The sequence below is a fragment of the Leuresthes tenuis genome, unplaced genomic scaffold, assembly GCF_036924035.1.
Source record: "Leuresthes tenuis unplaced genomic scaffold, fLeuTen1.0.hap1 SCAF_23, whole genome shotgun sequence".
NCBI lineage: Eukaryota > Metazoa > Chordata > Actinopteri > Atheriniformes > Atherinopsidae > Leuresthes > Leuresthes tenuis.
Genome location: NW_027325377.1, coordinates 8,714,286 through 8,729,057, shown reverse-complemented (window position 1 = coordinate 8,729,057; position 14,772 = coordinate 8,714,286). Strand labels below are relative to the sequence as shown.

Here is a 14,772-nt window from a genome sequence, read left to right as displayed (position 1 = left end):
AGGGCTGAGGTCTTTAATGACTTTCTCAGTCTGAATCTATGAAGCCAGACGATGATCATGTCTCAAAGACATTAAGGCCCAGGTGACTCTTAATTATTAATTATTTTTGCTTTTAAATTTTGATAAAAGATAAGTTATTGTCTTTGAACCTAAACATCTCAGAAACACTCTATCTAACCATTTAGTTACTCTGGATGGTGTTATCTTAGCTTCCAGTTCAACGGTGCAGAACCTCAAACAGATTTTTTTATTTGTAGTTTCCCCCACAACTGGCTTGTTCTTGGTTTCTTTGGCTGCCTTCTTTTCCTTGCTTGACACTGTCACAGTCTTACTGAGAGGGAAAAAAACAGATGAGAGAGACAAAAAAGCTAAAAGAAAACAAGATGGACTTGTGTAAGTGCAATAACAGAGTAAGTAACAAATAAAGCAAGATTTCAGTCGCCATGTAAGATGAAAACTTTCATCTTAATCTGTGAAAACAGGCTGTGCATGGTAGTACATCAGATATCTGAAAGGATTCTGCTGCTGCAGTAAAGTCCTCCTTTGCCATCTGGTGGCTGTTACGGCACATCACGTCCAACCGCCACCCTCCCGCCTTACTTCTTATTCTTTTTTAAATCTATACTGAATGGGTCAGAACAGTTTGTTCTTTGTCTGTGATTTAGCATGTTTTGAATGTATTTGCCGTCATGTGAGATAATTATAACCTTTCTGTAGGCACGATAAGATCAAAACGAGAACTGCCACTATCAGGAAGTACGGGAAAGATGTTCCAAGAGAAAAACGAGGGGGGAGTGGATAGTTTATTCATTCACAGGTGCGAAGAAACAAACAGAGAGTAAAAACTTCCTGGTGTATTTGATCCTCTCAGTGTAGTTTTTAATCACCATGTATTAACGGCACATATTGTATGTCGCATTTTTCTTATTTAAAAAAAAAAAAAGCAAATCCAGTTCAGTGAAATGTTTGTGGCTTTATACAAAAAAGAAATCCATCTGAAGGTGGAATGTCGGGGTCAGACTGATAGTTAAGACTATCTCTGTCCAACCCTGGACAAAGATATAGAGCGAAGTTAAAGACAAATACGTCTAAATGACAAACAGTGATATTACAGAATATCAGTTATTAACGGAGACAATCGTGCAGTTGTCTGAATTTCGAAGCGACGTGAAGGACGCATGACACAACTTTTCCCGTCATCAGCGAAGGGGATTTTCACTCCGAGGCGAGCAGGAAGTTTGACATTAAGCGGCACCTACTGTAAGGTTCACTGTACCAAGGGGTCTTGCTAGAGTTTTGGAGTTTGTTTGAAATATCAGAACTGACACCGTAACAGGAAAAAACAGGTGATTCAAAAGATGGACCTTCGTCGAGCGGTGTTGGTGTTGGTGTACGCGACGCTGTCGTCCGCGGTGCGGAATCTATCAGGTGGAGCTCCCAACTGCCCGCGACAGGTGAGAAAAATGGAGGCGCACGCTGCTGGTCGCAGATTTCCAACATGACAAATAATCGTTTTTTTCTTTTCTTTTCTTTTGTTTTTTGTTTTTAGTATGTTCTACCGACGTGAAAGTACTTACATTTTAATTGTGTAAAAGAATAAAAGAAGAATCTACTAGATAATGGGTAAAAATACACAAAGATACACAAAACAATAACAGCGAACAATAGCAAATTATAGAAAGACTTTTATTTTGATTAAGATCATTGGCAAAAGTCTCATTCTGAATTCAGTGTTTCTGTTTTTTTTAAGACTTGACACATCTTTATACTTCCCCAAACCTTTTAAACATACAGACATTTGAAATGAAGACTAATGATTCAACATATGTTCTCTTCTTTCTTTCTTTGTTTCGCTACAGGACATCAACTGTACAGCCAGACAGAGTGAGTGAAATTCTACTCTTCTAAATATCTGCTCATATGTGCTGGTTTTTGTGCTTTTTTTTTTTTTGTTGTTGCTTGTTTTTGTTTTGGAAGACTTCAGAACACATTTGAGCTTTTTTTAAAAGCAGAAAACAATTGTTGGTTGAGTCTTTGTAAAGTTCTTCCACGAAAGCATGTATACATTTTTATGACGTTTTTTACATTCTACCCGATCTATAATCTCCTCTCTCGCTTAAGCCCAAAGTTATTCACACTGTTCTTGACCATTAACAGTGTCCTTTTTTTTGCAGTTATTTATTGAGCTATTTTAGGTTAATTAGTTACCAATAACGGCTAAAATGATTTCCCAGGCCTCTACTAGGAGCTTGGAGAACTTCAATGACGTTCCAATCTCCTTGTGTTGCTTAAAGGGATTCAGTTTCGGAAGGCTGGGTCACTCCAACTTTTACTTTTCACTTGTGCTGCACGTTTTAGAGCTTCGTCTTTTTTGGAAGGTTCCGCTCGGCCTCGGGCCAAGTTTTTCTGCTGACTGACTGGAAATAAAAAGATCAAAAAGCACATCGAAGAAACGGTTAAGTTTACCGCATCTCTTCTGCAAGGGTCTGCAACACAGTTCTGTACAGCGTTTTGCTATTTTTGTTTTTTTACGTTATTTTTTCCTGGAAAATTGTACGAAAACCAAAATGAACAATGAATCAAAGTGTTTTCACAGATGTTTATTTTTGGGCAGACAAGCTTGCAGACTTCGTTTAGAACTGCCTTCAAAACCGTGTTCTTTCAGGTTCACACAAAGAAGATAAACTAAACACAAATATTCTCTGAGTCAAGACTACGGGTCAGAATTACCTCGCTTAAAAGCTCAATTACAGATGAAATCATCAGCTTTTGACTCAGTTTAATATAAACAAGAGTGATGCTTGATTTGGTGGAACATATTTAGTTTGTACTTTTATTTCGTCTCGGGCCACAAGCAGACAGTAAACTGATGCATATGAATTAACACATACATCTACAAATCAAACCAACGTCGATGCTTGAATGACTCTCCACCATTCAGTGCATGTGCGTTTCTGTGTGTAGGTAACTGTATGGACCCTGGGTGGCTGAAAGTTAACGATTACACTCCCAGTGGTCCAGAGGAGTTACAGGTGTCGGTCGACACGAGACGGGATGACAGAGGACAGCTGCAGCCTGTACTGCATGCTAACTGGAAGATTAAGGATGATGGTGAGTCTGTCTGTTCTCTGCAATTCTTCTCAGTATACAACACCATAATATGTGTGATGTTCGACCTCATGTCATGGCCAAACTTAGGTTAATGGGTCAGTTCCGATTTGATTTATAATTGTAACGCTTTTAATATTTATTAATACTTAGGATTTGTAAGATTAATCAGTAGAGGTAACTGGCAACCCATTGCCAAGGCCCCCCTGAGTTAAAGTAACACGATCTAATTATCAGTCATTTGACAGCTTGTGTTTCTTGATCCATTTGAGAAGAATGAAATCAAATGTCATTGTACTGTGATGCAGACAGGACTGATTATTGAGGCAAAAAGTTAGGTCTACTGCATTTGTTCACAGGTAGTATCCGCTACCTGAAGGCCACTGAGGTTCATGTTGTGGTGATGTCCAACAACCAGAACGTGTGCATTCGATACACTTTCAAAAACATTCTTCAAATGAGAAGCCCATCAGGGGAAAAGGTGGGTGACGCAAAGTCCATTTGGAAATTTCAAAGATTTACATCTAGGATACAGCACCAGTCAATGTTTAGAAAAACGTACAGGTGCATAGGTTTTTAGATTCAGTTCTATGTCATAGAGCAGTGCTGAATACGCTGAAAGCAGTGAAATAACATATAAAACCGTGTAGTGAACAAAAAACTGTTATGTTGAGTATGTTTTATAGAGTCTTCAGAGTGTCCAATCCTTTGTCAAATAGTTGTTTTGCCAATTCTCGATGTGTTGAAGAGAAGTCGCAGATGTAGCAAAGAACAAAATGGGAAGTAAGATGGAAGAAGTAAAACCATTTTGTTCCCTGATCATCACAGGGAATGTAAGGTCAATAGCAATTTTCTGTGTTTCACTGTGAAATATGTGGGATGAGCACATTCCCAACTCCAACGGAAATCCAAACTCCAACAGACCGCAGTCAGGGCAGCGAGGGTTAAAGAGGAGGTATTGCTTGTTAACAACACATGGGCATGTCTCAGACATCTTGCTGTAAAGAAGCCGCTCTGTAACTGTTAGCTGAAGAGTTTCCATAAAGAAACACGAGCTCACCTTGACTGTGACGGTAGCGAAATGTCTCAAAGGTTGAAGCATTATCTCCACATTTTAGCAACACTGTGACTGAACTGAAGGAGACCAGCTGCTGCACCTTTAGTCTCGTTCTTGTTTGTTTGACACACAATCCTTGGCAAAAATGACAGACTCACCACACCTGGAGGGTGTTCATTCAACTCGTGTTTTTTCTCAAATCAAGTTGATGAAAAAATTGTGAAATCATTTTTTTAAAGATTTAAGAAAAAAAGAGAACACATCCCCCCTCTGGCTGTTTCTGACAGCTTAAATCCTGTTAGGACTTCCCTAATGAAAAACAATCTTTTTCATCATTCACTTTTCAACTTCTGGCCAGCTTTGCTGTTCATGGAGCATTTTCTTCCAGTTTCCACCATAAATTTGAACGCTGGTCGAGATCCTGATTGTTAGTTGGCCATGTTGTGGAGCCCATCTGTCTTTTCTGAAGAAAATCTTTGAACACTTTTTGCGACTGCTTCACTTAAGCTCACTACAACCTTGTCTTCTTTTGTTTCGGTGACAGGGATGGTGTACATTTGGCTTTTCTAGACATTACTCCATATTCCTTCAGCTGGTTTCTTACAGTTCGCTCACAAATATTTACTCATATTTGTTTCTGATTTCTGTTGATGTCATCATTGGTCAACCTATATGTTTCCCTTTTACCCTCCCATTTAGTTTGTACTTGCTCCAGGTTTTAGACACGGCTGGCTGGGAACAACCAGCATCTTTTGCCATACTGCAGGTTGAAATGCAACACAGAAATACAATACAAAATATTTTTGAAATTCTTTCCATAGTTTCCACTGACAGCTTCCTCCTGTAAGTCATCCAGGTGCAAAAGCTCATTAAGCTTTGCAGATACTTTCTTTAACTGCACGCTCATTTGCATATTTAGACTGGCGCAGGTATTTGTTTTAGGAATGACAATTAAAAGGAGATTATTTGTTTCTTCTACTTAATCGTAAATGGAAAAAGAAACAAAAAACACAGAATGAATTTCCTCCGAGCCTGATGAGACTATAAATTTTGCCAAGGGTTGTAGTTGTCTAGCTGCTCAACAGTTCCACTTGTTCTTTGTCCTATTTTACATTTCACAATGCTCTAAAGTGTTTTAAGTTAAACTTCTTCTCCGGAGTCACACTGTTGTAATAGATTCAATCTTGGCCTTTCGTAGAAAAAGCTGTTGCTCTAAAACCTGGATGGTGCCTTTTCAGATGTGCAAGTTTCCTATTTTATAGACAACAATGCACCCTCATATCATCAGAGATGCAGGCTTTTGAACTGAGCTGATAACAAGACACACAATCCCTCTCCTCTTTAGCCCGACATTCATGGCAACCATTATTTTCAAGAAGAACTCAAATTCAGATTATTTTTGGCCCTCTGTCTATTTGAATGAGCCGTGACCCAGAGAGGATGTCAGTGTTTCTAAATCAGGTTCACTTATGACTTCTTCTTTGCATGATAGAGTTTTGATGGAATTTGTGGATGGCGCAATGAACTGTGTTCACAGACAGTGATTTCTGGAAGGGTTTCCTGAGCCTATAAGATATAAGTAAAGAAGACGTGGAAGTTTTCAAAAAACTGGCAAATTGAATAATGTATTTATTATATCTATATATATATATATATATTATAATAGACTACTCCTCACATTAGGAGGCCTTACTGCAAAAATACAAATAAATAACCTAAATCTAAAATACATAATATATAGAGGTATATTAGCATATATTTTTTAAATAGAAAAGCTTAATTTTTAAGTTAACTTGAGTCTGTTTGTGTGAAATAAATGAAGACATGTAAAAAGTAGAAATTTTCCTTCTGCTGCAGTGTTATTATTGACTGTTAGCTATTAGCTAACAGTTTTAGGGCAATGATGACTTGCTACAGCTGCTAACAGGTTATTTTTTTAAGTAAGAAACCATTTCACTTTGCAAATAAATAAATGTTCAAGTTCCATTTCGAATTCATCTCTTGGTTTTCATTGTTGCAGATAAGGATCAGTTTCATAACTTTATGTCAAAGCAGCAATATAATTTGGACAGCTGTGGCTCGGAGGAGTGGTCGCCCACCTATTGAAATGTTGATGGTTCGATCCCCAGTCCGTTAACATATTTAGGTGTCTTTGGGGAAGAAACTGAACCCCAGATTTCCCCTGGTGTGTGTGTGTGTGTGTGTGTGTGTGTGTGTGTGTGTGTGTGTGTCAGTCAAAGGACTCAGACTAACTAGTGCAGCATGAACATGTAGATGACTGAGAAAAACATAGCAGCACTATGACATGGTTGAAATGGTGCTGTATCTGTATTTGTATCTTCCATGCACCATTCAAAAGTTTCATTCCATGAGAGCCAGTGTTATTTTGTATTTTCAGTGGTCGTTCTCTTCTGACACGCTGGTGTTGGACCCTGGCTACATATACAAGGTCTCCGTCTTCAACATACCCAAACCCGAGATCTACCACAGTGACTATAACGTCAGCGCAATTGTCAGAGTCCCTGGTGAGTTCCGGTCAAAATCACCATTTAGTTTATTTAGTTGATTGATTTCCACTGTTTGTTTTTTGTTTTTGACAAATGGTGAGTCATGGTAAACGTTTTTAAGTGTTTGTGGGGTTTTTTTGCTCTTTAAACTTGGAAGATTAAAGAGTAAGGTATAATAAAGTAAAATTAATGTCAATAGTAATGATTTTTCTCATTTACTTAGACTGCATCAATCCCAAAATGCAGATGACGCAGTTTTGCATAGAGAGAGGTGAGTCGCATACTTATTGCAACACATCAAGAATGAGGAAATCTTCTAAAAGACTGCTAACAAGTTGTCTCGTTGCTGTAGGAAGCCTGTGGAAGCCAAACATTAGTCTGGCTCAGTCAGCAGACAGTCTTCTGGCTGTCAGCTTCAACCCCGACACACTCTGTGAGAAGTACTTGGTTATTGTTAGGTGTGGCTCTTCTTCAGAGAATCGCATCGTAGATAAGGTAAGGTTGCATCATGCTGGAAGTTTTTCAGTAGCCTGTGTGGTTGGCGTATTCATACACAGGATGAATGCATTTTCCGTCTGAGTGGGTTGACATAAATCTTTACTCTAGTTGCTCATTGCAGCAGATTGTATTCTGATTAGCCTAGTTTTTACCCCAGTTTTTTCCTTTGTAGTACAGGAAGTCGTTAACTACCTTGCAGCACTATTTTTCTGCTGATTATAGGAAAGGCTTCTACTTATAGTTGTAAACAATATGAATGTATGTAACTCCAATATAATACACATCTTCTTCCCAAGTGCTGTAACTGTATTCATAGTACTTGTATACATTTTCTTAACAGTGCATATGGTCATCAGAACACTCCTTTTTAAATTTGGAGCAATTAACCACTGAATAAGAACAATGATACATGAAAATACAACTTTTATTCTCCTCACAGAGAACTATGCTGCAGTTTAGTTGAAGTGAGCTGTCAGCCTCCCACTTGGCTTTTTCTTTACACTACTGTCAAGATACTGTGTATTTATCTTCTCTTTCAACGGTGTATAGTAGAAAAAGTCTTAAATAAAGGGTTGTAAAGGAACAAGTAGTCATCGCAGACCATTTGATCCGTCCAGTCTCTTAGCAGAACATGAAATATTTTGTGCTACTACAGACAAAAATAACTCCATGAAGTCACTCAAGTTTTCATAAATTGACTACTTCACATTTAACTGATAAAAAGTCCCCATTTAGAGGTCAGAGTGTTAAAGAGTGGAGCTACACACACGACTGCCAAGTGGTAGAGTTTACGTCAAGTGTTTTCAGATAACTTCCACTTGCTGTTTCCTTGCTGTTTTACATAGTACAAAGTACTTCCTTACTGTAAAAATGAGGTTATGGTTCTGTTGGCTTCCATCAAAACAGACATTGTAATAATGTAACACAAAAGAATATCCATTTCATGGATTCCAGGCTGCCAAAATGAATCCCAAGATGAGCTTTAGCATTTAGCATGCTAGTAAGGTTAGCCTTAGGAGCTGGGCTAACGCAGTCGTCGTTACTGAACTGTGAAAAACTGTGGCTCATACCAGACCATAATATGATGATATTGTGAAAGCTGTCATTTTATTATGCTGTTGAATAATAATTTGTCAAACTGAGATGTTTTACTTCTGTATTATTTGTTTTGTTGTTGTTTTTTTTCTTTTTTGAGAACATGTTACAGCAGGTGTGCATCCTCTTTCCTGACTACAGATTTTCCTAAACAGAGAATGTTCCTGTGATGATGTACAATAATTATGTTAAAATAATGTAAACCTTTTGCAATTGTTTTTATCAATATTTTCATAGCAGCAATTCTGTACCCTCAAATGATGTGCCTGAATACTAACAACTGTGCATGTGACAACCTTTTCCCCAGACCAATGGGACCCTGACTGTAACATTCAGCCTCGATCTATGGCCGCTGTCATGCTGCCAGTTTGATGCTGAGGTAAATCTTTCCAACTTATTCTGCTGAGTGATGTTGGTGCATATCTAAGACTTTCTGTATTTATCATAACCGCATACATTTGAGCATTAACTTGATTTTTCTTCTCTGCAGATAAAACCATATTTCCCACAATGTTACAGTGACTGTCCACGACAAAGAAGAACTCTAAATATTTGCAAGTCCATAGGTATGGAGTATAATGGAATATAAAATTCATGCCTGAGTGGGGACGAAACTGAATACACTGACTGATGATTACAGTATGAGGCTTCTTAGCCTCAATCATATTCAAACTGGGAACCAATCATAAAGTTTATGATTGAATTCACTGGTTTTCTCATGCAGCAAAAAGCCTGTATCCAATTGATCAGTTATTAGAATAAGTATGTCTTATAGTAACATTTATTATTATATTATTTACATATAGTCTTTTTTTTATCAACAAGTACATTATTTTATGTTTATTATTGCACTCTACATTTGAATTTAATGTGAACTAGGACATCCATCCAATTGATAACAAAATGTAGTGAAACTATCAAGTTTTGAGACTAAAGCTCCAGAAAGACTGGCTAACCTGACTTTTTTACTTTAAATGTTGTTTAAGGGAAATATTTCAGTGGATAAGCAACAGTTTTGTGTGTGGCTCTGAAAGCCTGATGGCTGGTCTGCACGACTAAAATAAAATTCCAAAATCTGTTGAAGCGACACTGACTCTGCTTTCAAACAGAGGAGCTGCTAATAAATATGCTGTCTGTTATTCCCACAGTAGAGGAAAAAGAAAGTCCAGATTCTCTGTACACATTCCTCGCCCTAGGAACGGTGTTCGTGTGTATGATTATGGCAGTTTCTATGTGCGTTTTCTGCAGAAAGCAAGGTAAACAATCCATTTTCAGTTCAAATCTCTTTTGATTTGTAACTTCAAAATGTATAGAAAACTAAAGGCTTTAGTTGTTTTGTTTCCATGTTTCCATGAAATGACAGTTATTGATGCTTTTTTTCTATTTTCAGGTAAACCTGTTATTGCTTCAGTAACTGGCATCGAAGAGAAACTATGGCAGCAGCCACTTAAACAACCTCCAAATGTGCTGGTCATCTACTCCCAGGACCACCACCTTTACAGGGACGTAGTGCTGAAGCTCTGCGCCTTCCTCCAGGCCAAATGTGGCACCAAGGTGCTGGTAGACCTGCTGGACTCTACCTCAGTCAGCATGGTGGGTCGTCTCCGCTGGCTTGAGTGGCAAAGACAACAGTTGAAAAACCCCTCTGACAAGATCCTGGTGCTGTGCTCACGGGGTGTTCAGGCAAAATGGAGGGCCTTGTGTGGTCAAGGGCAGGTGAAACTGAGGGAAGATATCCTCTCTCCCACGGATGACATGCTCATTCCTTTCCTCAATATGTTTCTGCCAGACTTGCACCAGGCAGGTATGCTTGGCAAATACATGGTAGCTTACTTTGAGGACATCAGCAGTGAAAAGGATGTGCCATCTGTCTTTGACATTGCAGTCAAATACAACCTGATGAAGAACTTTGAGGAACTGTACTTCCGCATCTTAGACATTGAGAAGTATCAGCCAGGTAAGGTCAACCACATTGAGGGAATTGGTAGGGACGAATATTTCAACTGTCCCTCAGGGAGAGCCCTGAAGAATGCCATTGAAACCTTCCAAGCCTTTCAGTTAGAAAATCCCAATTGGTTTGAGAAGGAGTGTGTGGTCAGTGAAGAGGAGGTTGTGACTGAAGCCGACCAGCTCACTGACCAGCTTCAGATCCCTCCTGTCTTAGAGTGTATCCCTCCAATCAGAGATGGGCCTCCTATTTACATTTGTGACGTACCTATCAGTAAGAATTGCAACAGCGTTCACATTCTGACACCTGAAGTGAACCCAGAGCACCGGCTGCCATCAGTGGCAGAACTTCTACCTGTAGTGAATCCTGATTACGAACATCAGTTTTCCTCATGTCAAGTTGAAGTGCTTACGGATCACCTGCTGCATCCTTACAGCCAGACTCCAGAGTCTGCATTCATCGCAGAGCCTGTTTGGAACAACCAGCCACTTCCTGGCCAGAACTGGCTCTCCCTAAGAGAAGAGCCCTTGGCTCAAATGCCCGCTGAGGACGATGAAGAGGACTCCTTACTACCTATGAGCCATCTTTCTGCCCATTCAGACGAACAATGCTTCGCACCAAAGAACTCTCTGGTCTCGAGACTTTCAGATTTCCCATGTCAAGTCAGACAGAGCATGTATTTCCCTTCTTCTGAAATGAGCCCCTCCCAGCCTGAAGAGGTGGAGGAGAAAGAGGATCTGGAGCCAAGTGGAAAGGATCCGAGCAGTGGATCCGATCAAGGCTACATCTCTAAAATGTCTTCCCAGCCTGAAGCTGCTGATCCAAAGGTGGCTTTGGCAAGATTCCAGGAGTGGCTTTTTCAGCGGAATCTTGGACATTATGACATGGATCCTGAAGAGAACTGATATGTGCAGTGAACCTTCACAGGCTGACATTATAGCTGTCACCATGATCTACTGCAGCTTAATTAACTCCTGCCCTGGGTTCTTACTCAGACAGGAGGTCACAGGGCAACGCTCAGGTGGTCCACATCCTCAAGAGACGTTACCCTCTAAATTACCTTGTGGCAATGAGTTCAACACAGTTTGAACTGAAATGATGAAATGATGTCTGCATTCTCTGTTTTTAGACCCAATAATGTAGTGTTGTAAAATCCAAATAAATTTCTACACATTTTACAGTCTTTCCTCTGATTTATTTCACATTTCTACCACATTATACTGTCTTACAGTACATTGATTATATCAGTACAGATATATGCCACACAACTTCACAGCACTGGTAAAATCCTATCTGTAAACAACAGCAATGTCCCTGTAAACAAGGTTAAAGAAAAAGAAAGCTGTGAAAACGTTTAACTGCACAAAGGAAGAAAAGATCATTTTAATCCACGTGCTGTTTTATGTTTGGTTCCTTTGAATGTCCATGAAAGCTTTTAGTGGCTTCATAGCGGTCGCACACTGCTTCCTTATACAGGTTAAAGGCCCTCTACAGCTCAGTGCAAAGTTTACAAGGAAAGTCCTTGGAATTAAACTGCATTAAGATGTATGCGTGACTCTAAATATTAAATAGGCTTTACAGCAGCACTGTATATGCATGTAAGCAAATGCTTAGTATTTTACTGGCACACTGTAATAATACAAACTGGTATAAAATATATAAATATGTTTGCTGTAGAGATGAGCAACAAGCAGGTTGTTCTTAAAGAGAGACAAAACCACCACTGATTCTGTTCTGCAATCCTCCTTCGAGGCCACAGCTTCCCAAGCAGCAAATGTTGGCATAGTTAATGAATGCCAAACTTAAAACGATATGAGGTCCAAGATTCTATCAGAAGACACAGTTTTTGTAGTAGAGATTCCTCGGCTTCCATCATGTCACTGTGGTGCGAGATGTTCCTGATAATGATGATCTGTGGCAGTCTTAACGCAGAATAACTGCGACCACCTCACTTTCACTGACAGCTGAAACCCTTTTCATGGAAAATATTTGACTAGTTCAGCTGCACATGTTCCAGTAATTTGTATGTTTGACTGTCAGCTCTCCCACAAATTTATTCATATTGTACAGAGGCAACCAAATCAGTTAGTGGAGTTACTATTAATAAAAACGGCCTTTTTTAAAAAATCTGTTGGTTGAAATTTTGAAAAAAAAATCCTGCATAGTATTAATTTGAATAATTTATTAAAGAAAACTACACAGATGTTCAAATGTGAGTACGGGTCTGAAAGACCAGAATAAACTTGATTCCATTAATACTATAAGCCAACTGTTCAGCAGGTGGTAAAAAGCTGCCACGGTCACCAGTTATGGTGCTTTCAGCGTTGGTTCCAAAGTCAAAGTTTTTATAAAATATTTTCACACAATGACTCAACGTTGACATTTATCCAGTTCTTTTATAGGGATGGGCTTTTTTTTTTTGGTAAAGAAAAGGAAGGCATAGGTTGGACATGAAGAAAAGATCTTCCTGTGGTCAGCTCTCTTCCTAAGAGCCATTAAGAATCACAACCAAAGCGCTAAAAAATGATTTTAAAAAGTGCAGTTTCATTATTCACATGAATGAATACAACCACCCCCATCACAACGTCCATATCGTTCTATATTTTTTTTATACTTTGCATGAAACATTGTTTTGAAATTCTGTTTTTATGGAAACCACGTTTAGCCCAGTAATACATTTGGGTGGGAGAAACACCTTCACACCTAATAATACAATTCCAATTTCACACGGCATCATTGCAAATTACAAAAACAGTTCTAAGGGATCAGACTTCACATTAGCCAGGTTTTAACTACAACCAAACTGCTTTCATAGCTGTCATACAGTACAAATGGTCTACATTTAAGCATAATTGTTTGCTTTTTGTTGACCACTCAAAGGGATATGGAGTCGTCTGATTTTACAGCCAACAAACTTCTGGCAGCAGGATGACTGCTGATAAAGGCAAAGATTTTAAGATAGAATGTTTGTTCCAAATTGTAACTGCAGTGCTGTCATTGCGGGGCGTTTCTTGGAGTGCTCGGCTTCTCTGATTCGTTGAATGGATGCGGAAGAAGCACTTCGTGAAAAAATAAGGTGGGAATTAAATGAGGTCCATTGACATCTGATGCCATACCTGCTCAAAGGTGTAGGAACGAGTCGTAGGAAACTACTGGCTGCTTGGAAAATGGACAACTGGACACCACATCCAAGCAGTTAGTAGTATTTGGGATGTGTTAAATAAGTGGACATAACTATAGCTCTGTCATAGTGTGCTTTTCTCCTCACTGCTCCTCCTGTGCTGCACAGAAGGCACAACTCACCAAAACCATATCTACATTAGGAGTGCATTCATCTCTAAGACAATAGGCATTCAAAATAGTTCATATACCTCCAACTAATATTGCACTATTTCATCATCTTTCTCACCATCATACTCAGTCACATGTACATTTCTGATAATAAACTCCAAACTTCAAACTGCTACAAGCACATAGAAGAGCTCGTCAAAGTAGACGGTGGAATGAAGTTCCAACCGCTAAAAGAAAGAATGTCGGCCAAGTTAATGGTCAGAGTCAAATATTGCACTGCTCACTGAGAGTTTGGAATCACCTTGCTGTTCCCTGCACCACTTGGATGCAGACAATCTCTTCCTTCAACACATTAGTATGCAAACTTGTACATCCTCTCTGAAAAAAAGAAGCTCAACACCGAAAAACAAACAAAAAAAACCAAAAAAAAAAGTCCCCCCCGAAAAAAATAAATGGCAAATTGTTTTTTAACCGACTCATGGTGATCCCAAGTTCCTCAAGAGAAGGCAACTGGACTTCCCTTTGGTTCCTGAAGACATTCCACCTCTCATCCAAGTGGTGGGGACTAATTCATATAAACCATCCAAGCACAGTTGAGTCAGTCTACAGTTACAGCTCAGCTGGGACATTTAACCAGACCACCATCCCAGTAACAGTATACGTGCACAGGAGAGGAATCAAGCTATTGACAGAAAAATGTTCGTAGTATGCATGTAGTTTGAAAACATTTAAGAATTTCTCCTCCTAAAAAGCACAAGTTTGTTTAACTGAATTCACTGCACAGACGTCGTCTTTAAGTTACCTGATTGGGGATTTTGTCAGATTCCTTTTTAGAGCAGAGCAACCGTCTGGAAAGGCTTTAAGTGACCGCCGGTTGACACATTGTTTTAACCGGCTGATTTTCAGTCCCAGCCTCTGTGAGGGTGATTTAAGTCACATGCATGGCCCAGCTGATTGTTTTGTGGGCCATTAGGATCACTTTTCCCTGTGAGTTCATCATGAGAGTTGTTTTATGACATGAATCAAGGTGGAAAAGGTGATGGAACTGCCTCAGGAAGTCCAACTGCTTTTTCCTTAAGCTCAGGATAAAACTTAGGCATGGGTGAAAATAATGATTGTCATCAGTAGTGCTGTGACTTCTCACACCTGCCCTGTAATTTTTGTGTCTTGTTTCTTGAAAAGCTACAGGGTAGTGAATTTGCTGCCTTGCAAAAATATAAATAAGAGACCTACAATGTTCTCCAATGTGCCTATAAATAAAGCAGAAC

General features: G+C 39.2%; 2 protein-coding genes across 4 annotated transcripts in view; both read left to right on the top strand.

Annotated features, from left to right (window-relative positions):
- Nucleotides 1-14,772, top strand: part of mrps33 (mitochondrial ribosomal protein S33) — a 216,316-nt gene that overhangs the window by 15,072 nt on the left and 186,472 nt on the right. The window lies entirely within an intron of this gene.
- On the top strand, nt 1,258-11,693 carry il17ra1a (interleukin 17 receptor A1a). Of its 3 annotated transcripts, none has more exons than XM_072377158.1 (11): nt 1,258-1,454; nt 1,860-1,884; nt 2,965-3,111; nt 3,468-3,589; nt 6,564-6,690; nt 6,896-6,943; nt 7,025-7,167; nt 8,573-8,644; nt 8,756-8,831; nt 9,417-9,521; nt 9,656-11,693. In XM_072377158.1, the coding sequence occupies exons 1-11, from the start codon at nt 1,359-1,361 to the stop codon at nt 11,116-11,118; spliced, it is 2,424 nt and encodes an 807-aa protein (XP_072233259.1). In that variant the 5' UTR covers nt 1,258-1,358; the 3' UTR covers nt 11,119-11,693. The 3 variants fall into 3 exon arrangements, with proteins under 3 accessions (XP_072233259.1, XP_072233258.1, XP_072233260.1); XM_072377157.1 differs by having other exon boundaries at nt 9,414-9,521; XM_072377159.1 differs by lacking the exons at nt 1,258-1,454; nt 1,860-1,884; nt 3,468-3,589 and having other exon boundaries at nt 2,971-3,111; nt 9,414-9,521.